At 33.4% G+C, this 26,610-nt stretch overlaps 1 protein-coding gene across 1 annotated transcript in view; it reads right to left on the bottom strand.

Moving 5' to 3' along the window:
• The window catches only part of DCDC1 (doublecortin domain containing 1), a 445,002-nt gene that overhangs the window by 352,984 nt on the left and 65,408 nt on the right, over positions 1–26,610 (bottom strand). Inside the window, exon 7 of the mRNA XM_031936696.1 lies at positions 10,202–10,368. Coding sequence (XP_031792556.1) covers positions 10,202–10,368 — 167 coding nt within the window. The remainder of the gene's footprint in view (positions 1–10,201; positions 10,369–26,610) is intronic.

Genomic DNA, 26,610 nt, shown 5'->3' with positions numbered 1-26,610 from the left:
AAACTGGTTAAATTATTTGGTCTGAATCAAATTTAGTTTTACTTTTCTCCCACCACCATGTGTGAAAGATAAAATCAGATTTAAACAAAATAAAGAAAATACTTCTTGGCATGTCTTGTATAGTGTGAGTGGATTTGCTCTCCTGCAGTGTGTATCTCCTTCCTAAAGTAAACTCTAGAAGATGTTTTCCAAACTTCAATGATTTGCTTTCCCCATCCACACTATCCAACCATGTTAGGATCTCAGATCCTGAGACTGAGGAAGGTCTTCTGACCTTAGTCTTACATTCAAAATAGGCCACAAATTTAGCTTTTTTCATTATCTGCAAATAAAGTTACACATACAATCAAGAAGGTACAGTGACAGGATACTCTGGAGAAGACAGCCATTTTGAAACATCTGCCCCATCACCAGATCATGCCCCCAACATGGGTTATGATTAATATTTTTAAGAAATTCTTTAATTATCATGTAAATAGAACAATTATATCATACTGTGCTTTTTGTTAATAGAGTTAATTTTAAGGGTAATCATGTAAAATATACTTAATGGTTTTAAAATCCTGTTTTGGCATTTCTTCACTATTTAATATGCTGTGAACTTTAAAAAAATATACCACTCTCAACCTCTGAGAGGTCCTATCTATACCCACTGCCCTTAATTCTCCAACGCCAATTTTTTCTTTAATCCTATTCACTCAAAGTTTTCATTAGCTTCCAAACGCCACTGATATCCTTTTTTTTTAAATCACATATAACCTGTTTGAAATATCTTGTTCACTCCTGACTTCATACCACTGCCTATCTGAATCTCCTTTTCAAACTCTACCCATACTTCAGTTAATAAAACATGCCTTGCATTTGCTAATGAAGATAGGCTTTAGTGCCATTACAACCCTACCTTGCTATCTCACCTTAGACAAGGACCTCACTGCCATTGGTCTTAATTACTTTATAATATTAATAATAAAGACGCTGGTAATGATAGCTAATCCTCAGTGAGCACTTACTCGTAAGTAAGTAAGTAAGTTCCAGGTACTGTTTTAAGAGTCTTTGGTGGCTCATGCCTGTAATCCCAGCACTTTGAGAAGCTGAGGTGGGCGGATCATCTGAGGTCAGGAGTTCAAGACCAGCCTGGCCAATATGGTGAAAACCCGTCTCCACTAAAATACAAAAATTAGCGGGGCATGGTGGCATGTGCCTGTAACCCCAGCTACTCGGGAGGCTGAAGCAGGAGAATGGCTTGAACCTGCGAGGTGGAGGTTGCAGTGAGCCAACCTCGTGCCATTGCACTCCAGCCTAGGTGACAGAGTGAGACTTTGTCTCAAAAAAAAAAAAAAAAAAGAATTTTATATACATGATTTAATCTTCACAAAAACTCAGTGAGGTAAGTATTACTGTCTTATTATCTATAAAATGAGAGGACTGGGTTATACAGCCTCTAAAATTCATTCAACCTCAAAATGCTTTCGTTCTATTTTCATGTTAGTCTTTCTTTTATTTAAGTTCCCATAATACATAGAATCTGTATCACATATTTTAGCACTTCTTTTTATACTGATAAGTATATTTCCTAATAGCTTCACATGGGTATGCCTTGTCTCCAAAACAAGAAAGTAGCTTCCCGAGAGTGAGGCCTTAGAGAATTCTCCTATATTTTCAATACTGGTTAATACACAGAGCACATAAGTGGTACTCAACACTTCATCATTTGAGTTTGTCTTCTTTGGTTCTCTAATTACTTTTTTGGGGTGGGGAGGTACCCAAAAGATAAGGTTAAACCAGTGACTGGTAGAATTATAGTCCCTAAAGATGCCACATTATACAGTTCATTTATAAGGATCTTAAGAGACACTGAAGGGCCTAAAGGTGTCCACCTGGTGGTTGGATGGCAAACAGATTGTGAACTATATGGTTTGGTTTTGTTTTTTCAAAATATTTGCTTTGTTTTGCTTTATGAGGACTGGAGCACCTTACCTATCCAACACCAAATTAGATCCTGATCATGTTAAAAGATTTGTCACTTTGTTAATCACAGAATGAGGATTCCAATGCCAGAAGTATAATTGGAATACCAGTAGCAAAGGCCATGAGGCCTTTAAACACCTGTAATACAGGCCTTTAAAAGACCTTAACTTTTACAACTTTCTATAACTTTTATAACTTTCTGTAACCTAAAGAAATTTGATCCAAATTTGTTAAATAAACATGAATATACCTGAATTTCAAAGCATATTTAGGATGTGTGCAATTGTTTTTATTTTAATTTACCTTATATGATTATGAAGACTAAGAAGGAAAATAATTACAAAAAGAAAGCCATAAGATTTGCGAAGGAAGCATTAACTAGACAGGAGAAGGCCAGAGATGGGTATTTTTAAAAAGGCCTTGGAAAACCCTTACATACTTTATCCTACCTTGTCATAACGCCTGTAAGTTACAAAGTTACATTTCTTCTTATGTGAAAGGCCTGTCTTACAGGTGACATGACAAAGATTTGTCACCTTGTTAATTACAGAATGAGGAATCCAATGCCAGAAGTATAACTACCCATGCAACCGAATTTTTACCTTCTAAAAAAGAATTGTCCAGTGGAATTTTCAGTGATGATATAGCTATTGAGTAATCAAAATGTGGCAAGGGAGACTGAGGAACCCAATTTTCAATTTTATTTCATTTAGTTTTAAAACACAAGGTATAGTGTATTGGGCAGTACAGTTCTAAAAAATGTAACTCACCTGTGGTCTGCCAAGGCTGAAGCCCTTCCCAGCACCTTTTATTTATGCTATAATTCTTTTCTCTGAAGCTTTCAACATCTGCTTCCCAGTCACATATATTAAGTGTTAATAAATGAACTCTTGCCACATCCTTTTTCCATGCATGACTGGCTATGTTTAGAAACTTAAATATTTTAGAAATGTAACAGGATACTGATTATTTTAGGGAGGTTATGTAAAATTGATTTTCTAACATAATTGAGAAAGTTTTACGGAAGACAGCAATAAATTAATGTTATATTAATTCCCACCTTTTGCAATATATAAAATAAGAGCAAAGAATGAATTATATTATTTGAAAATTAGAAGTTTGTTCTAAGATTGATGTTTACTTGAACTAACGCTAATAACAAGAAGTGAGAGGAAGCCACTATATATGTCTCTGAATAAAATAAAACAAAGCAATGATTCCCAACATGTTTACAATTGCTTTATCAATCATTAGTCAGACTTCTCAACAACCAAAGATCTTAACTAGCAATCATTGACAACAATGATCCGTTTGAATAGTAAATAGAAAATACTAGTCAATCCTGAAGAGAGTTGGTTTTCCTCCCACTAAGAATGTGCATTCAATACCGTTTTAGTTCTTCAAGGAAAAAAAACATTCATATTCTTGTCCATTCACACGAACCTCTCAGTGAGCATTATTGTTTTGGGAGGAGGGGGCAGAAGGCAGGGGGCCCAGGATGTTGACGGAACAGATAGGATGTCAGGTGAAGATAGAATGCTATGCCCTCTCTAACCAGCTGAAGACTCGGCATGATTGTTTTCTTACAAATAATACCTGTGGGTGTTGAAACTGTTCAGGAAATCTATCAAATACACTCTTTCACTTTGCTGCTGTAACTCTATAAAATTTATTCTCATTTCAAAAGAGTCATAGGCAATAATACCTGCAGGTGGTTGAGTAATTTAAAGAACATTTGTCAGGTCTACTTTCAAGTACTTTGCCTGGACAATTCTATCTTTATTTGGAGTTTTTAAAATGCAATATTTCTACCCAATATGATTAGAAATTTCAACATAGGATATCTTCATCTAACTAAAGAAGGATATCTTCAAATAACTAAAGAATTATCTTAAATATAAGTAGGGATATAACAGTAGGATGTTTGAGAATAAATTTTTGGTCAGAAAATGAAAATAAATTTATGTTATAATCATTTCCATTTTTTACAATTATGGAAGTCATTCACACACAGACATAAAAACCAAATACATCAACAATGTATTAGAAAAAATGCATTAATAATATATTAATGCCAAATTATTCATCTCAGGGAAATTTAAAGACCTAGCTCTATAAACTTAGAAAAATGGTCCATATTCTTTGAAGGGAGAGTTGAGTGAGAAAAAACACAACTTTCCTTGTTAAGTCCATCTATATACATATTAAGTTTACTTTATCTGTATTATAATTAAAACACTTAAATTCAGATTTTTATAAAATTTTCTATTCAGTCACAAGTACAGAGGATAAATGATTTTTAAATGTTTCCATATTAGTTCATTCAAAAAGTATTATAAAATGAAACAATTTAAATAATTTTTAATTAATCAAGAAAAGTAAGGTAATAACTAACATTTTTAATGTGTTGATAAAGATGGAGACATATTCCTAGATGATCCCCAAATAGAATTCACTTTTCATGAAAATGTTCAGAATTGCGTAAGAAGACAAGTCTATCTTTCCTTCATGAGACGCAGTTTTTAAGTAAAAAAAATTTATTTAAAAATACCATTTGAAACGTAAGTTGGCCCTTATTCTATGAAGGAGGTTTACCATTAATAAAGATAATTTTTCTAATTGAAAGACACCTAACTGAGATGTCAATAAAGCTCTCTGGTTTTATAGAACTGAATTACCATGTAAAAAAGAAAAACCTCTATTTTTTTCCAAAGTGAGTTATTTAATAAATAGTTTTCATGATAAAAAGTTCAATTTTGAGCTAGAGATACATATTTGACACTTGGTAGTATAATTCTAAGAGAATTAGAGAAAAATACAGATTTCAAAATTTTCTCCTGACCTAAACAAACAGCTTTATGACAAGTCAAATGAAATGTTCCATGAAGATAAATGTGTCATGGATAAATGATGGAAAATAAACAGTATTTCAATATCACTTCTTATTTTATTCCACTGTCGCTTCCCCCCTCTCTGTAATAATTACCTATGCACAAACTCTAGATGGCAATATTGCACTTACTGTACTTTTGAGAAAATAGTCGCAGTCGATCCCCACATATCCTCTTTATCAACATTTTATGTGCCATGGATCTATAGCCTCTTATTATAAGTGTAATGAAGCAGAAGTTATTGAAGCATTTTATTGATTGCTCAGATCACAAGTTTACTGCTATACTGAATTGGCACCTTACTCACTGAAGCAAACTGCTGACACCTTTTTTAAAAAGTGACAACTACATCTATTTCATGACCAGAAATCCATTTTCATCTCTATCAAGACAAGAATGCAATTTTCACTTCATTTAACTGATGTTAGGCCTGCTCAAAGTATGACACTTAGAAAGAGACACAAGTTTAAGGTTCTTAAAATACTTCAAGTAACTAGAATGCAGCTTGGTTTCAGGAAAAAAAAATCAACAATCACTCAAATCTACAAACAACCTAATATTCTAAAAAAAATTACTTATCAGAACCTTCAGAAGTAGTTTTCATCTCGAAATGACTGTCACACTATTTTCATGTTTTTAATAGTACATTGTGTTTATATATTACAGATTTTGTTCCAAGGTTTCAAAGGATAATTAAGAAGTTTTTTAAATATTGAAATATTTTAAGTGTTCTCACAGAAAGACTAAGTCAAAGAAAGAGGTCAATTTTTAAAGTATATACAGAAAATAAAATAGAAATAGTTATTCATTCAATAATGTAGAACTAATAAATTATTTTAATTGACACAGGATCTGAAAAGACAAACTTTAAGCACTTCTTTTTTGAAAAATTAAAACACTAAGATTCCTTTTTAAATGCTTTATGCAATAAACAAATTTTGTCAATAATAAATGTAATTCAAGCATATTTTGAGCTGAATCAATTCTGGATAGAATTATATTTTACCGTTGTTTGATACCTAATTACTAAACTTATTAAAAGTGTGGATAAAGTGAGCCAACATTAACTTACACAATTTTTTAAACAAAATCTAAGTGCTTTGATAGAGCTTAGTTTTAGTATGTTAACAAAATACATTACAATTTTAAACTGCAAAAACAATATATACTGAAGCTAGATGGTTATTTCCTCATCAAATAATATGCCCACAAAATAAATCTGCAATATTGTTACAATTTAAAAAGTAAAACCTAATTTTTGAAATAGAAATTCAGTACCTGAGATTGCTAAACACAATATGCGAAATATAGAACTTTCACATATAGCATAAATAACAGCATCCAAAAAAGTTGACTTGCTTAAATTAATAAACAAAAGAGACTACACACATGCAAAAAAATTTAAATTTAAATCACTCAGGCCAAAAATTATATAATCCTCAACAAACTTTATTAAGTAATGATTTACTACAAATAGCTCAAATACACATTTCTAAATTAAAATTACAGAAATAAAACATTTTCCCACAACTTCAGACATAAGTAGAAATTGCAGTGTTTTTCAATACACTACCAAAGTTTAGAAAATACCCCAAGAATTTAAGAAATATTGGAGAACACTTTGGTTTATTTATTTTGCTTTAAGTAACCAAATCAGCTAAAACTTAATCTCAAACTTAATCATTTTATTCCGAAGTGCTAAAAACTAGGAGTAGAATTAAAAATTTCTTAAAATTTCATAAATTCACAGATGCATTTTTTTCATGGCTTAACGAATTCAGGGGCTATGACTCTCTTCCTAATTAAGATGGTGCTTATCATGATATTATAGTTAGATACTCATTTCCCTTTTTATCTCTCTGAATTTCAAAAATAACTATGCAATCTATAAGAACTGTTAGGTCATACTGTGAACAGCTTTACATGACTAAAACTGAAAGTTTATAAGCGTTTTCAAAAATTGTATTAAAAAAAAAGTGCTATACATTCTTTTGTAAAAGTCTCCAGGAATTTTGTTGGTTTGGGGAAAAATTCAAACTTGGGAAGACATTTTCAGAAATGAGTGTTTCTCAAAAATCACATTTGTACTTAACACTGCCCATCAGCCATTCTGAGTCATTATTTGTATAGCTGCCTGGCACAGTTCCATACACATTTATGCATCTTTACAGTGTTTCTGAACAGACTACCATATTTTGTTTACTGACAGCAACTAAAAGCTCTATGTAGGATCATAAATAAAGAAGATCATGTTTAAAAATCACTAATATCATTTTAAAAGGTAGTGCAGCCTTGTGTTTTGGCCTCTGCTTAGCTGTGTTAGGCCTATGAATGACAGCTTCCCTGCTTGAAGCACACAGAAAGCACAGCCTTCCTCATTCACTGACAGGACTGTGGCCTTTTCACACGTTCCTTCCACAGCAGTGTTTGTCCCCAAACACTAGAACTCGACACAATGGCATTCCTACTTCAACACCCCCACCAACAGCACCACTACATAACAAGAATGCTAATGAGATGGAACAGGCCCTGTCACTGAAAGTGTTAACTACATTTCATAGGAATGCGTTTATGCAATTGCAAAGATTACCAATTAAACAGATTCTGCTTAGCTCCAAGCAATTTCTAAGATGTTTCCACTTTTAAGGAAATAAATGTGATAAATGTAAGACTAAGTGACTTTATGCTGTTCTAAATATAATATCTCATTTTAATACACACGAATCAGTATATATTTAAGACCACCCTAATGTAGTGTGCTTAATTCAGTTGCATGCTATAACAGCCAAGCTAAAGTTAAAAATGGAAAAATGAGTAAGTTCGTCAACATAAAACCAGTCGCCCTGGCTTTTCTTTTAAAGCTATATTATCACAATTTATTAAAAGAAATTTCCTTTGGGAATGACAAAATTTAAAGCTTATATTTTGACGGACATCAAGACAATATTGTTTTTATATGTGATCTCAAAAGTGAAATAAATTGAAATAATATCAAGAAAAATCTTATCATATGATTTATAAACTTTAATTTGTTAAGGAAATAGGAATCATCACCTAACTCCATTTCACCTATCTAAAGATTCTTTAACACAATCTTATATAAAACTAAATAGAAAAGGCTATACCAAAGGTCAAATGAAGTAAGTGTAGTTCAAACAAAGTTCATTAATGCTTAAGAAGGATATTTGCTAAGAAATCCCACTCACAAATAAAGATATTGTCAGGCTTAACACCTAAGCATTGATGGTCTGATAAGTATATCACTATAGTGACTTATCTAAATATTCAAATAATTTTAAATTAAGTCTTGGTATAACACTACAAAAGAAGAAAACCTCAAGCATACATAAAATAGAGCAGATCTAAAGCAAAAGAAATTTACATAAAAATGCATAATGAGGAAATTTTTGCTCATTTTTCTTCATTTTTATACTTCAAAATAAACCTTAAGTATCACATTAAAACTGCTGAATGGAAAGCTTTGAATTACAGCTTAATGGAAGAAAAAAGCTTTAGGAGAAATGGCAAAGAGCATAGGTTTCAAAATATTCTTAAATTCATATAATGTTGAAATCTTTATAGATTTCCCAAACAGACAATTACAGACACTAAAAGGTTAAATAATTTAATTTATAAATTAATAAATTTAATTTAATATTTGTTCATAATTTAATATTTAATAAAATGTTTTTCATTAATTTTGAATCATAAAGAAATTTTTAAATTAAAGCACTAAGTAATTCTGAAAGTATTTTTTTCTTACAATGCACAGAGCTCTTTTAAATCTAGTATAGCAATTTATACTTATTTAAATTTTACATGTTTAAGACAGTGGAAGAAAAACATGCCATCACTTTCTGGGATGTTTCTTATTTCTAACACCCTTACTTGAAATAAAACTTAGAAAATGTTTAAATTTGTCTTTAGATTTTATTTAAACAGTACTTTTCTTGAATTGGAGAATTGTCTCATTATTTCTTCTAACATTAAATAATTTTAAATTTCAATAAGTGGAATCAAACCACATAATTTCAAATAAATTATTGTAATGCAGTTCATCATGATCCATTTTACAATATCATTATATCTTAAAACGTAAATATTACAACTAAAATAATTTAATCTAAATGCAATAAAATATTTTATACTGGTTTCTATATTTTCTACTGGCTTAATAGAGAACATTAGTTTGGATTTTTATTTCTTTCATTGTATTATTATGAATAGCCTTATCTATTACAATTATTAACCCTGTTTCTGGATCTGCTGAAATTAACGAGGCAAACCAAACACATTTTGCGAAGTTTTCGTGGGAAGATGTTTTTTGCTAATTCTGGATACCTTAGTACAACACTTTCTTCCAAAGTCAATACAAGTTGTTCTTTTCCAAACTCTACAGCAGGAGGTGCTGTGTGAACACTAAGACTGACAGCCCATTCCCACCTTCCCTTCCTCTCTGCAAGCAGAGAATAATAGCATGATGCTTTCAAAATATTCATTTTTCAGCAGTCTGTGGTCTCAGATAATGAGCCCAGTTCTAAACTGGAACCTCCCAGTTCAAAATGTAAAACCCAGTCCTTATTTAGCTTGGTAAAAATATGTGCTTCAATTCTTAAAACCAAGTACAAAGAAGATTTTTTAAATGTTGCAATTTCATTTTTATGTTATAAATGGCTTCATAATTCTACTTTACAAATGTGAATCATACTTTAAGATAAATCAAAAGTCCCTATACATGGATTATAAAGATATCACCCTTTACACACACACATACAAATATGAAATAAATACACAGGAATTAAAGGACAAAATCCAGTTTAACCTGATTCAAATAAACGAACTCTATTTGTATACTTTTGACTCCTGAAACAGAGAAGTTAAATAAGGATAAATGAAATAAGTTACTCTTGACATGAAGTTGATTCATGATTTCATTTTTCAGAATGTGATTTGTTGTATTCTAACCCCCAAAAATCTGATTTTATGCTGGAAAAAAATAGAATGCTAAACATTTAAACCTCCAAATGACTTAGGAGCTATTTATTTTCTTAAAGTAATAGTCTACAGAATTTCCACGTAAGAAGTTGCCTTCACTTTGCCCAGTATGCGCTGCAAGAAAAGATGAGACATATGACATCTTATACCAAAAGACAGACACAATTAGCTCCATTATTGTTGGCTTTGAGATTACAGAAGCAGCATTTTTGGCTCCCTAACAGGCACTGAGCTCACAAAATACATGTCACAGTTCTTTTATGACACAATGCCAATCATTGCCTCTATACAACCAAGCACATTTTTAAAACATATAATAAAGCAATTTTTAAAGAGGGATGACTCACCTGTTTACAATACTTTTTTGTAGACTTTAATCGTTGGTACAGGGCCAAAAGAACTCCTTGGATGTACATCTTAGCTCCTGAGGGGCTGAAACCTTCTCCCTTAGAGACCCAAAGTGGTCCCCGCAAAGGTGTGATGGAATTTTGCAGGCATTTTTCAAGCAGAGGAACTATGCAAGAAAAGAAGGGAAAAAATTCTTTTGACCCAACCCAACCGAAATACACTGCCTGGAATACAGCCCCAATACCAGAGCTAACTCTTAACATCTATTATTTATATCTGACCTGGGTTAAGTCTTAGAGAGGCAATTCCTGCGTTACTAGTGGCCACCATGAAGGATGTATTTATATTGAGACACCCCCCATGCAAGACTCATAAGCTTTGTGAGCACACCTGAGTAGTTCTGAAGTGTGCCTAACTAGCTGCACAGAGTGTCATGGTGTGCACTGATTGCCTTATCTTCTCATTTATCACAGATGAGTTGGAACCAACCTTGCTGAAATCTACTTGCATTGTCCTGAAAAAATTGTAAGATCCATGTTGTTTCTGTATATAGCTTCTTACAGAGGAGTCTACATACCTAAAACATCACATCTGGAAATCATTCATAAAATATAATCCACACCTTTATAAGCCATCCTATCTGAAGATTTTTGTTGCATTCCTTAAGTAACCCATACAACAGGATGGCAAGACTGTTTAAAAATAGCAGGGAGAATTTTAAGCAAGCATTTTATTATACCTTTCTTTTTTCCGTTTCTGGAATATGAAACAGTCAAGGATTTAGGAATGCTATTCCAGCATGCGTTTTGTAAACAGATAAAAGATATTTACTTATGGGTATGTACTGCAACATCCACAAGGAGTTGACAAACATGTTCATACACTTTTTCACACGATTAGCTTATAAAGTCTTTCTAGTGTAAAACAGTCCAATAACACGGCAGCTAGGTAACATTTTTCAAGATTTTCCTTGAAAAGCCAGAAATCAAGAAATAAAAATGGCACACTTGGGAATCCAGAAAAAGTAAATGATATTTTTCTGTATTTGGTCATTATTTAAGTATATACATGTGACACAAACTTAACATACATAATAACTATATGTATTGGCTACCTTATTCTGATACACATTTCTGCTAGAAAAAGGAATTAAATAGATCACCGACAAAGAAAATAGGTCCGGCAAAGAAAATAGGTCATGCTGTTAGTTATGTTATATGTTGCATATTTTATGCAAAGAGGCCTAGCATAGCAATCTGGAAATTGAATTACAATTAGGTTCAGCTGAGCTGCTGAGAGGCTGAGTTATGCAAATGGCCTTTGCTGCTGGTATTCTGCTAAATTTTGCTCTTGGTAAAAAAGTTATGCATTTCATGGCACTAAGTTCCACAACTCTCTAGCAAAGTATAAAATATAGTCTGTCTAATATGTTCAACACTAAGGAGAATGTTGAAAATGGGGTTCAAGATTTTGCTACTAATATAGTATAAATAAAGTTAGGAGGAAATTATGAGCCAATGACTGCTGAAACATCTTCTTAGATATGTGCATAAAATTCACTTATTTAGCTTGAGAAACTAATCCTGAAATTCATCTATCAACGCCATTTTTATACTCTCTTAGAGTAATTGCTTTTCTAAGTCTTATCATAACAAACACCTCAAACTTAAAAAAAAGATCATAAATATTATAAAAGCAATACAAATTAAAAGACAAATGAGCTTATATTCAGAATTATAACTCTTCAACCTTTACAAAATGTAAAATATAAATCAATCTTGATTACAATTTTTTTCAAAAGAAACTTAGCTTAAGAATCATCAGTGCTTTTAGTTTATTGCTACACATTTATATATTACTATGCATTAGATTTTAATTCATATACCTTTAATTGGTATACTCATTGAACCTGCCATACTTTTTGAACACTGAAAGGCACTACATAAATAGATACTAAGTTGAAATAAAATTTAATAAATTGAGCAGTAGGTGATAAGCTTGAATGATTTACACCCTAGAGTTAATCTTGAATTTAAACACGAGAAAATTTTATCAGATTCTCTATCTATGCTTGTCACAAAATGACTTTCAAATTCTTTATGTCAACCCAAGGGACTCCAAAAAAAGCACTTACTAGATCTAACAACAAAAATTCCAGGTTTTTCAAAGTTTACACTGTCCATAAAAATTTTAGGAAAAAAATACAGCTTAGAAAAAAAATTAAAACTATACCACAGCATAAGCAGTGTCAGAATTGATACTGGATGGAAAACAGCTCCCATGTTCCACATGATTTATGTAATTAGGAATACTATGGAAACCAGAAACAGCAAAGCAAAGAAAGCAGTATTCACAAGCAGGTTTTATAAGGGACTTCAGAATCTGCTCTGAACTTGTTGAATAATCTGTTCAGTATTCCAGAATCTCCCTGCTGGAAGCAGGGTCCTCATTATAACCACGAGAGCACTAATAAAGGTTAGCCTCTGAACTAGGGATTAGAAGGCTCTTTCTTTTTGGAAGCTGCAAACTAGTAACTTTGATGATCTTCTTGAAAAGGAAGACAAAGCACACTCCAAGAACAAACAATGTTTCCACTAACTAGGAAGGTACAGAAAACATAAGAAAATGATACGCCTAAGTACTTAAAAAGGATATATAAATCAGCCTATGTTATACTAAAAAATAATAATATTTATTAAGCAGTTAGAATTAAAGAACTGTCCATTTAAAAAGGAGCCTTGGCCTAAAATGTACTTTTAAAATATTATTGAATAATTGATTTTTTAAAAAAGAAGTCGCTTGACTTTTTAAACCTCAACCATAGATTTTAACATGGATGTGAATTAGTTATTTAAGTGTTTTAGTGGATATTCCTAATATTCTATACCAAATCATAGCTCATAAGTACTCTTAACCAATGGTTTTCTTCTCTTTTATGTAGAGTTCCCTTTTTCCCTTATTATTTTTGTGCCCTTCCAATCATGTGCTTCTCTGTCTTCAAACTACTACATAGAAATATTGCCTCATTCAAATAGGTTATCCTATGGTCTTTTAATATTTGTGTGCATAACTACACATAAACATTTCTTCTTATGTGAAAGGCCTGTATTACAGGTGTTCTACCTAGTTTCTCCTGTTCACATGATTGTGGTAAGAACTTCTCTTTTCAGTATTTTCATTAAGCTAGCCCTCAACATTTCATATTAAATGGTTTGGAAGTTGATCATTCCTTAAATTTAGCAATTATGAATACATTAGTCAAATGGAATCATTTCATTGGGATCATTTCCACCCCTGGAAAGATGAAAAGCTATGTGGATTATTACTTTTTATTCCTTTTGTTTCATCTCAAGTTATGATTATAGGGCAAAATGAAAATTAATGCAATCATTTCAATGAGTTTGGCGCTAAGACTGAGGCTGTTGATAACTCATGTGACCAAAAAGAGTAACTTCACTGGACAGAGCTGGTAATGAGCATCATAGGTAAACAGATTATATAACCAAAACTAGTAGCTATATTAATTTCATAATTATCAACTGACACCTTTCTCATTCACACTGTTTCATTCCTTTCCCATTTTCTCCCCCCTTTTCCCACCTATTAATATATTCTTATCCTTCAAGGCTCATATCAAATGTTACCACCTCTGGCAAAATATCCTAAATGATTTAAGTAGAATTAATTGCTCCCTCCTCTATGCCTCCCATAGCATTCTCTCTTTTTTGTTGTTGTTGCTTTCTGTTTCTTTTTTCTTATCAATTTGTATTAGTTCATATCTTCTCCCCTCTCACTTTCATCCCCCAGTAAATCCTGAAACCTTCTGGAGTTTGAAGCCATATTTTTTAGTTTGGTGAAAGCAGTGCTCAGCAAATGTCTACTAGATGAATAAATGGTACTGCAGATACACTGTAGACAGTCTTCTGGGTAAGTTTTAAGAACATAACTATAACTATCCATGATCATTTAGAACCTGTACCTTTCTATAACCTAAAAAAATTTGATCCAAATTTGTTAAATAAACATGAATATTACTGAATTTCAAAGCATATTTAGGATGTGTGCAACTGCTTTTATTTTAATTTTCCTTATATGATTATGAAGACTAATGAGGAAAATAAATATAAAAAGAAAGCCATAAGATTTGGGAAGGAAGCATGAACTAGACAGGAGAAGGCCAGAGATGGGTATTTTTTAGAAGTCCTTGGAAAACCCTTACATACTTTATCCTACCTTGTCATAAATCATGCTTCTATAGAAAAAGGCACATAATAAAATTTAAATGCAGAGCAATAATATTAGATCAAGGTCAAAATTAACTATTTTAAATAAAAAAGGTAATTTCTTCTAAGAACCCCCAAAACGAGTTGAAATGTTAAATAAGAAAATAAACTGTTCAGTCTTCAAGAGGATCTTATATTAAAACTATTTTATCACTGATAAGAAGTGTGAACTTACTTGGGATATATAATGGAGGAAGTACATGACAAGGAACCAAAAATCCCTCTGAAGAGAAACCACAAAGCTAATCAAATTTGTCTATCAGATTTAGACTGGAATATTCTGTCATGATCTATACCTAGGGAATATATATCCCTCTCCAAAAGCAACATCCTACATTGAAAGGGCTACTTTACATACTGCATTTCAATCTAATATGGAAAGCTACAAAGATCAGGATTTTTTATTAATAGCATTTCAGGAAGCACAGGGAATAATCAAAGGCTTTAATAACTTGCTTACAAAAAAAATTAAAAGTCATGCCAATTAAATATCCGTAACCATAATTTACATAATATTGTAATTTTCACATTTCAGTAAGAGTACATGAGACTATGAAAGAAAAGCACACTGCCCAGAGTATAGTTACCTATAAAGAAACTTCTATATACTCTTTGGCAGCAAGCTGCAGGTCCAGCTTCTAAAATACTTGGCTATTGCTAACAAGGTATCATTTAGAAATACAACAAGGCATTTGGAAATTTCCCAGCAATTCAACCAGTTCAACTGGCTTTTTTTTTTTTTAATGAAGTTGACCTAAAAAGTCTTCTGTGGTCAAAACAAAGTAAGTTCTTAAAAGATACTTAGATGTGACTGCTTCCCAGCCCAGGAAGTATGACTGCAGGGAGTTTGAGCTAGTGCCAAGGTATGTGTGTATTTTAATGTTCCTTATCCAGCTTTGGGTAATAGCTGGAAAGCTCCTGGTCCCACAGCAACCATTAGACACCATTCAAAAGCATGGTCTGCAGGGAAGATTGAATGATGGAGAACACACTGTCTGCTGTGTTGCTTGATTTATATCAGTGTATTTTTATCCAAACAAAACTAAACTAACAGCTGCTGTGTACTTTTGTTTACATGCTGTATGTCAAATCTTATTGTCCCTAAGGTACTTATGAGAAAAGATTCAGCAGTCGTTTTCTTAAATACGGATGCCTACCCAAATTTGGATTTTTCCTCCACTGAACAAAATGACAAGCACACGATTGCTATACTTAGAGCAATCTTTCACAGCTGCTTTAGTTTTTCAGTGATCCTATTAAACTGACGGCATATTGCCTGTGGGGTCTACAGTGTTATAATACTGCTGTAAGAGACATTGATTTGTATGATAGGATCAAACAGAATAGTGATGCATTGAAGGGAAGAATTTCATAGGTCATACTGTTTTTACCTGAGTAAAATTTAATTTGGACATTATGACCTTTATAGGACACCTGGTTATTTTAATTACTCACGTGTGGATGAATGTTGACATTAAGGCTTAGGAGGTATGAAATCTTAGAAAGTCCTCTCCATTTTGAAAATGCAGCCTGAGTCATGTTTTTTTCTTAAACTGAACAAAGTATCTGTGCATTAAATATGCTGGCACATCTTCTGCTTGAGCAAGTGGACCGAAATGGTGTGAATTGTTAATGCCTTGCTGCTTTGGTTCACGGCTTGTGATTGATCATTTGTAACTATATCTACTCCTTGTTCCATGAAATCAAGTATGGAGTAATGGGTTCATCAGATTTGGGGGTTAAATTGAGAGTGAAGAGGTACTGTGTGTGGAAATAAGAGTTGCCATGTTCAGGGCTGGCCTTGTAACAGCATGGAATCTAAAGGCGATATTCAAAACCACTTCACTCATCATACGCTTACTGATTCTGAATAGGGCCCATTTGCAGGGAACATTTGGTAGTTTTCCAATACGCTTTATGCCTCTTTCTACTTCCACCACCATGCACATCTTTTTTTTCATACATCCCCAGTAGCACATTGGTAGAACAGGTCACCATACACAATTCATTTATTTAAATGACTTGATTTATACAAGTAGAAATAAGCTGGGATTCTATTGTCTGATCTTTCTTTTCCCTTCAACAAAAATAATAGTGTGTGTGTCTTTGAAAATACAAGGATTTTGTGAACTCAATTTCTTGGACATCTAAAATATTTGATATTTAGTAGTAATGTAAAATAATTGGTTTGGTATACATGCAATTTAAGATTACTTAAAGAAATATTGAGAATTAACTACACCTAGCCAATTTTTATGTGGCCATGGCCTATACCAATACATAAAATTGAATATGCATGACATGGTATTGTAAACTTTAAAGCTCCGTACAAAAACTTCAAGTATTATCTTAGTTTTAGGAAGTATAATGCACAGAACACAACAAATAAATCTAACACAAAATAGAAGTAATGGTCTTCAGAAATGTCATTATATAATTACTTGATCTAATAACTGACACTTTTATTACTTCAGAGTATTTGTATTTATATTACTATCCCAAAAAGTTTAACCCAAATGGTATTAAATTAGGCACAAATTAACTTTTGACTCAGTCAGAAAATAAGTAATAGAAAACATAGTAAAACTTAGGAATAAAATCAATTATACAAAGCACTTACATATGTAAATAACACTCAAAAGCAAGCTAATTGTAAAATGTCTTGAAATTCCACTGTTACATTGTACGGTCACATTCATACAAATCTAAAGATGTATTTAACCTTTTTGTTCTTTTATTTTCTTCTTTTAAGACTCAAAGTAGGAATAATAATAACACCCAGAACAAACATACCTAATTCAGAGAGACTTAGAAGTCAGCTAATGTGGGTAAAACAGTTTGGTGCCCTTGAATGTAAATACTAAGTCAACATATTACTTACATTTTAATGATTTATTTAAGATGTAAATAAATATGTCATGAGAGATTTATACTTTAAATGTGATAGACTATAAAAAAAGCCTTAATCGTTTCAGCAACAAAAATGGAGGATTCCCTTTGACATTTATTTCTCCACGTTTGTTTCACAAAGACAGAATCTTCTATAATTAGTGTTTTTACATATTTTTGTCTATGATTTCTTCTCTCTTCTAAAAACTCTTAGGAGAAAGAGAATCTCTGCTGAGTCGTGTTCTTTTACATAACTTTGAAATGCTGAGAGCTATGTAAGACATTGTTTTATAACAGGTAGTAGCAATTAGGCTGTTTTCATTGGCAATTATACTTATTACAATATATTTTATAATAAAATTCTGGGATCATGGACAAGTCATTAGAGTCAGAATAGGAGTTTTGACTTTAGAGTTCTAAGGCTGAAAAATAAGAGACATAAAAACCAGAAGACAGAAAGACAAACAAGGATTTTGAAAAAGCAAGGATTTGGTTTAAAAATTACATGAATGACTAAAACAAGTTTACCCCAACAAAAACTAGGAGTGATGATTATATCTTCATGAATATAAAAGAGAGTCTATGTTTTAAAGATTTCAACAGGGAATTTCTGACAAAGATTAAAGAGTTTACAGATAGATTAGACTACTTTGTGAATGTTCAGATTGCACAATTCTGACTTCACATATTTAATAAAAGATAACAGTGATCCAGTTATATAATGGGAGATCTCTAACTGCTACTAAAATACTTTTAAAACTCAAGCCTTAGCAACATTCTTGACAACCTCTGTAGATCAAGAGTAAAAATATAAATCAGTGGTTACTTAACCACATTCTGTTTTTGATATAAGCAACAAGGGTAGACAAAGTCTTATGCCGGGAAGTCACTAGAAGACCCTGAGGACCATGTCTAAGAAACCCTGGAACCAAGGCAAAGTCAAAGAGACCACAATTCCAAGGAATGAAGACTTCCTGAGCAGCATCTTTCTGAGACAACAGGCTCTTAACTGGCTGCCTTTGTATACACCAAGTCTTGCCCTAGAGAGATTTATGGACTAATTAATTACTGCTAGCACTTGGCACCCTTCTTCAGCAAGAGACCTAAATTTTTACATTTCATAAAATTTGAAAAGTAAAGGTAAATTCTAAGGAACTCAAGGACTGAAGAGAGGCAAATACACTTAAATTTAAAGAAGAAACTTTATCTATAAGCCTAATGTTAATTCCCTAAAAAGTTGTAGAACAGATTATAAAACGGTTTTTGAACCCTCAGGAAAACATACAGTAATCATTAGGACCCAACATGGGATCACTGACTACTAAAAAAATATTTAATGAACAGAGAGAGATTCTTGTATGGAGAGAGATTCGAGGTCCCTACATGGAGCTTGAGATTTCCTATACCAACATATAAACAATATTTCTTCCAGTGGGAAGTAGGTCACAATATACTGTGGCTACCATCTATTATCTTTAAGAAAGGTACTCCCAAATATGTATGCCCCTTCCCAGATAAATGGGTGTATCTGTAGGAGACAAAGTAGGAGATCATATAATGTTTACAAACCTATTTAAGTCCTCTATTTAGAATTCATGATTGCTTGTTTTTAAATGATTCTATTTAAAAGTCAAAGGGAATTATATTACTTAGTATCCAAAACAAGGCAAAAAAAAAAAAAAAAAAGTTATGAGTGGATGCTGCCTTGGCTCACAATTTATTTCCTGAAGAAAGTTATAAAAGGAATCTTTACACACACACACACACACACACACACACACATCTCTCTGCCTGGGGCTTGACTGTAGGCTGCAGTTTATATCATTTTGAGTCACCTCCCAATCCCCTAAAGCCCCCTAAACCCTCTGAAAGAACAGATTTCCGTTAGATATAAATTTTCATTAGTAATGCTGTTCCTGGAGCCTCAACTGTCAGAACTACTGCAGAATTCCACATTTGGCAGAACAGGAGCAGTGCTAGATGTACAAGAATAGTACTAGGCATTTTTAGAGCATCCAAGGAGGAGGAAGCATTTTGACTAGACCTAGACCCTCTCTCATTGCCTGAATTTTCCACTTATGTTAGGCAGCATCCCTAATTTTTTTTGAGACAGAGTCTCACTCTGTCGCCAGGCTGGAGTGCAGTGGCGCAATCTCGGCTCACTGCAACCTCCACATCCTGGGTTCAAGCGATTCTCCTGCCTCAGCCTCCCAAGTAGCTGAGATTACAGGTGCGCACCACCATGCCCAGCTAATTTTTGTATTTTTAGCAGACATGGGGTTTCACCATGTTGGCCAGGATGGTCTCAATCTCTTAACCTTGTGATCCATCCACCTTGGCCTCCCAAAGTGCTGGGATTACAGGTGTGAGCCACCATGCCCAGTCCCCTAATTTTTATACTATTTTACAATATCTACTATATTATTTAGCCCTATGCTGAATATGGGAATACAGAGAAGTTTACAAAATCTTCACCCTCACGTAGTTTACAGTCTAGATGAAAGACAGACATTAAACAAATAACTCCCCAAGAAGTTTTATTAATTGCAGTTGTAATAATTACCATACACAGGGTGCTATGAATGTTAAGAGGGATGCCCATCTGTAATGCCTACTTTTATGTGCCAACTTGATGGGATCACAAGGTACCCAGACATTTGGCTGAACATTATTCTGAGTGTGTCTGTGAGGATGTTTAAGCATTTGGATAAGACAAATATTTGAATGAGTAGACTAAGTAAAGAAGATTGACCTCTCTAATGTCGGTGGGCCTCATTCAATCAAATGAGGGCCCTAATAGAATAAAAAGGTTGAGTAACTCAGACTGTAACTAACTATGCATAGATTCTACTGGATCTCCAGCTTGCCAACTATAGAGCTTGAGTCTTCTCAGCTTCCATAATCACATGAACCAATTCCTTAAAACAAATTGAGAGAGAAACAGAGACAAACAGAGACAGAGAGAGAGAGAGAGAGTCTATAAACAGGTTCTGTTTCTATGGATAACAATAAGAAATACACCATCCTAGACGAGATAGGGAAGGGGAATAGGAGCAAGAGAGTGTCAGGAAAGTTTCTCAGAAGTAATATTTAAATAAAGACCTTAACATGAGTAGGCAATAGCCTGCCAAGAGGATATGGTGAGAGAAAATCCAAGCTGAGGAAACATGTGATAAGGTACTGGGGCAAGAAGGAGAGTGTTTGAGAAACAGAAACAAAGTGATTTGAGTGAAGAGTGGAAGGAGTCAGTAATACTTAAGGATTTTGAAAAAGCAAGGATTTGGTTTAAAAATTACATGAAGTAAAGATAGAGAAGTTGGGAACAAAGAAATCAAATCATGAATGCCATTCAGACCATGATACAATTAAACTATTGGTTCAGTATGCAAGCTATGAAAGAATGAAATCATTTTTAAAATAGTGTTAGTAGAATGATAAAATTAAAAGACTTGTGTCTAAGTTAGAGATAAATGAGCTTGCAGACTCCACTAAATAACCACATTCTTGGAGGATTAGTATAATCTGAAGCAGGACTGTTAGCATACTGTAAATCTCTGCCCTAATCACAGCCTAGTCAACATTTTTATAATAACTTGAACAGGATAAAGTTGGTATGCTTACTAAATTTAAATTCTTAGGTGACAGATTAAATATCTGAAAGATCTAGACAGGCTAAACTACTAAATAAAAACCTTAGAGGTAGAAGTTTAGTAGGAATTCATAGGTAAAGTTCTGTTCTCACATCTAAATAACTAGCAATACAAGTACAAGATAAGAAAGAAACAGCTTAAAAGCAAATTATGAGAATAAATTTGGGGGCTTTCATTGGCTGCAAGTTCAATATAGATCAATTATATGATGTGTCTAATAGGAATAATAATGCAATTTTAGGTAACATAATGACCTGGAAAAAAAGAGAGGGTAGGGATGTTTTACTCATCATTGATTGACCTGGAAAATTGTGTACAATTTAGGGCCCCACAAAGAGGAATACTGAAATAACTAGACAGAACAGAGAGGAGTGAGCAGGATGATGAGGATCCAGACAAATAGTTGAAGAGACTAGGGATATCTAACCTCAAAACACTTAAATGATACATATTCAAATATATGAAAGGCAATCACAGACTAGGAATTAATTTCAGAACCAATGATAAATATTTAAAAGAACAGATTTCCATTAGATATAAAACAGATTTTTTAGAGAAAGTATAGCTGTCAGAAATGGAACAAGCAGTGACGGAATGGACACTTGTTGCAGACAATTTAGAAGAGATTCATGAACAAAATGAGATTTTGGTGATCACCAAAGGCCCTTCTGATGCTGAAATCAAAAGTAAATCAATAAACAACACTGTTCTGGAGCAGATATTGAAAAAAAATACTCATTATCATTTGTCTTATATTACATCGAATATCAAAAACGAGAATCTTCTAGCTTTTAAAGTTCTATTGAATGTAGCAAAATACTACTCAGAGTGGTCAGTGAAACACTAAGCATGAAAACTACCAATAAAAAGCAGTTAATAGTGAGTAATTCATTTCAAATTTAATTCAACAAAGAAATTTTTGGAATTCTAATTAATTCATTCACTTAAAAGTATTTTCATCTCTTACTATGTTTTCGGCACGATAACATAGACTATGCTTAAACATTATTTATTTGAATATTAATATTTTTGAGGACCTATGATATGCCCAGTTCCATCATAGATATTAGGAGAGTTTTGGAGATTTTTTTAAAAGTAAAAGACAAAAAGTTCTCTTAGTTAAAGAAATAAGTATGATACACAAAACAGAAATACTATATAAACAATTTTATGGTTTATGATACAGAAAAAAATCAAAAGAGGTTATGAAAAGAAGGTATTAGTAAACAAAATAAATAAAGTAGGATGTAAATAATATTTTAAAACTTTGCAGGCTGACCTTCCTTGTAAAAGACTCAGAGAGCCCACCTAAGCCATGCCTGAATTCCTGACCTACAAAAATTGAGAAATAGTATGTGTTTTTTTCTTTAAGCTGCTAAACTTTGGGATAATTTGTCAGGCAGCAATATATAACTAATACCAATTTTAGAAAAGAGATAATACAGTGTACTCCATTATTATTCAAAGTAGTTGCTGCCCCTCCCTGAAGGAAAAGTACACTTCCCACCTTATTCATGTCAGGTTTAGGTGTGTCACTTGCAATGCTCTTCCCCTTAGAAGGGTCAGACATCCTCACACTGTTGAATTAAGAAGACGGTATATGACTTGCTTTGACATATGCAACTGCAGTTGCAGTCAACCCACACCAACATGTAGCATGAGTGAAAAATAATACATTTGTATAAGCCACTGAAACTTATAGGGCAAAATAATACACTGAAAGTTGTGGAGTCATTTGTTACCATAAAATAATATAATATATCCTAAATGACACAATTCACTGAACTTTGAATAGATGGAGAATTGGAAGATTATTCCAAGTGGGCAGAAAATAGCATAAAGTATGGTAAGGAAGCTCGGCATCCCACGTGTCATTGAACCGTCTGGAACATTAAAGAGACTGATCTAGCTACAACTAAAGTTCCATGTTAGGTACTTGTGAGTTGTGGGTGATTAAGTTGGATGACTGAGCAAGATCACATAGTGAAGTTTCTTGAATGTGAAAATCGAGAATGTGCAGATTCTCCTAAAATGTAACATTTTGAACAACAACAAAAAAAGTGAGGAATATTTAGGGAGATTACTCTGACAATACCAAGGATTAAGATTTAGGAATAGAATTTAGCTGTCTAAACAGTGAATAAAGATTATGTGATAACATTTAAGAAGTACAAATAGCTTACTATATTTGGTATGTATTGCCACAGTAATGTTGCACAACAAACCACCACAAAATTCAGTGGCATAAGACAATAAGCATTCACTTAGCTCATGAGTCTGCAAATTAACAGGGTGGTTCTGCTGGTCTTGGCTGGGCTTGCTCACATGTCTTGGTATCAGCTGGCTGTCAGCTGAGCTAGGGTGACCTTGGCTGGAACAAGTGGGGCAAATCGATTCTGCTCCATTTGTCTTTTTTTTTTTTAATAATTTATGGAGGTGAAATTCACATAATATAAAATCGACCATTTTAAAGTGAAGAGCTCAGTGGCATTTAGTAGATTTTAAATGTGCAACCACTACCTCTATACAGTTCCAAAACATTTCCATCATTCCAAAGTAAAACCACGTATACATTAAGCAGCCTCTCCCTAGTCTTCTTTTCCCTCAGGCCATGACAAACACCAATCTGCATTCTGTCTCTGTGGATTCATTCACTCTGGATGTTTCAAATAAATGGAATCATACAATATGTTACATTTTATGTCTGGCTTCTTTCACTGAGCATGTTTTCGAGGTTCACTCATACTGTAGCATTATCAGCACTTCACTCCTTTTCATAGCTGAATAACATTCCATTGTATGTATATACTACCATCTGTTCCTATAGTCGTAGGACATTTGACTTCATTAACATTCATGGACGTTTGGCTTTTGGCTATTATGTGTAGTGTTGCTATAAACGTGCATGTACATATACTTGTTTGAGTACCTGTTTTTAATTTTTTTGCCTAAATATCTAGGAGTGGGACTGCAGGGCCATGTGGTAATTCTGTGTTTTTCTTTTGGAGGACTCATTAAATTGTTTTCCAAAGTAGCTGCACCATTTTCCATTTCCACAAGCTATGTGTGAGGGCTCCTTCCACTTTCTTTACATCCTCAACAACACTTGTTATTCTCTCTCTCTTTCTCTCTCTCTGTGTGAGTGTGTGTGTTTGTGTGTGTGAGTTTTATTATAGCCATCCCAGTATGTGTGAAGTAGTACTTCATTGTAATTTTGACTTGCATTTCCCTAATGATTGAGGATGCTGAGTGTCTTTTCATGTGCTTGTTGCCATTTGTATAACTTCTTCGGGAAAACATTGATTCAAGTCCTTTGCCAATTTTTTAATTGAATTGTTTGTTTTTTGTTGTTGAGCATGAGTTCCTTATATATTCTAGGTTTAAACCCTTTTCAGATAGATAATTTGCAAATATTTTTTCCATTCTATGGTTTGTCTTTTCACTTTCTTGATAATGTCCTTTGGTGCACAAAAATTCCAAAATTAATGAAGTCCAATTTAGTTATTTTTTCTTTTTTTTGCTCATACTTTTGATATCATGTCTAAGAACTGATTGCCAGATCCACAGTCGTGAAAATGTGCACCTATGTTTATTTACGAGTTTTATGGTTTTTGCCCTTTTATTTAGATTGCTGATCCATTTTGAGTTAATTCATGTTTATGGTGTGAAGTATGGGTCCAACTTCAGTCTTTTGCATGTAGATATCCAGTTCTACCAGCACCACTGATTGAAGACACTATTCTTTTCCCAGTGAATGGTCTTGACACCTTTGTCAAAAGTCAATTGGCCACAGATGTATTGGTTTATTTCTGGACTCTGAATTCTACTCCATGGGTCTATATGCCTATCCTTATGCCAATACCACACTCTTTGAATTGCTGTAGTTTTACTTGTAGTAAGTTTTGAAATAGGGAAGTGTGAATTCACTGCAAGTAGTTTGCAAGGTTAACAGTACAGTCCAATCCTCCACAAAACTGTCTTTACTTAAGACAACAGCCACATGTTTGGGAATCCCCATGCCACTCTCACTTCTGACCAGCTGGCTACAAATTCTGGGATTTATACTACTCCTTCAGGTTAAATAATTTCTAGATGTCTCACAAAACTCAGGAAAGTGTTATACTTATGGGGTCAAATTGGTCTGAAACCTTAAGAAATACAGAAGTGATGTTGGAGAGCAAATAACAAAAATGTTTGAGACTTATGAGGGGGCTTTGACTGAGTGGCGTCATGTTTTGATGGTGCTTTAATATGCAAGCGTTATTTAGGGCTTTAAGATTTGTTTGTTTGCCTTTAACTTCAGAGGTATCTAGCTGCTTATATTGGGTCATGTAGTTGAATATACAGTTTTGTAGCTGTATTTTTACTAACAGACCTGTATATAGAGAATAGGGAACCTGACCTTAAATTTTCTAGTAAGCAAAGACTACACAGAATTTGAGCTTGATGGGTCAAAGCAACTAAATGCAGCTGGGATTATCTTCCAATAGTCTTGACCTTCAGACAATATTGGGATTGGATATGGCATTAGTATATTCAGGTGGGCTGTGGAGAGCTTAGCTCTACTAGCTGATCATGACTTCCTTACTGTGCAGGCTACTACTGTTTACTTAACCAAGCTGTGAACTTCACCTGAAACTTCAGGCAAGTTTGAGATTGGGATTACATTATTTTAGGTGTTGCAAGGTGGAACAATATTTGCTGCTTTTCTGTGTCTGGAAGGCAAATCTGTAGACCAGCACTTTCAAGGATAATGGCAACTGAGTTCTACACGCATGACGGTGACGTTGTCTTTAAATTGTTAATATTGGGCCTAGATAGGAAGCACTACATCTGCTGCCTTCAGTTCTACTCTTCATTATGTTATATTCAACTGCATTCTGGGCTGAAAAGGAAATGTGGATGAGCTAACATTAGATTCACGTGGCTTGTTGATAAACTTTTAAAGTAACCTCCACTAATCAAAGTAGGCTTTAAATTTTATTGTATAAATTTTAACCATGGTTCTAAATTTCATAAACCCAAACTGTGGCTTCACCTACAGAAAGGTGATAGACTTTTTACATAAAAGGAACACTCTATCTTCTTCAGTTAAGATACAGAAACGATTCGAAAGAAGTGTTGCTAATCTAGGAATCAGATTGCTAAAGGAATCAAAAAGTAAAGTGGCTTGAAAATACGCTTAATTATTATGACCAGAAGAGAACAGTGTATGCATGAAAATAAAATTAAAGAAGACAAACTGATTTAGCTGGAGGAGATCAGAAATTTCCCTAGAAAAATGGTACATGTCTGACCCAAGCACACACATATTTGACAGATAGGAAACACACACAAACACGCTAAAACCTGAGATCCTACACGCCAGGTGAAGGAGACCCATTCAAGTCTAATTACTCTTAAAGAAGTTCTTATAAAAGGGTAAAATATTTTATTTGCTACAAAATCAGAAACAGTAACTGGGACCCAGTGAAACCTATTAGAATAATAAAGATAAGACCTTGGAGAGCAGACTGAGAACAATCCCCTAGAGGAGACAGGATCTCGAATGCTTCGAAGAGTTGGTATTTACATTACAGATAAATT

This window comes from Piliocolobus tephrosceles, chromosome 13, assembly GCF_002776525.5.
Source record: "Piliocolobus tephrosceles isolate RC106 chromosome 13, ASM277652v3, whole genome shotgun sequence".
Taxonomy (NCBI): domain Eukaryota; kingdom Metazoa; phylum Chordata; class Mammalia; order Primates; family Cercopithecidae; genus Piliocolobus; species Piliocolobus tephrosceles.
This window is presented reverse-complemented; position numbering and strand designations above follow the sequence as displayed.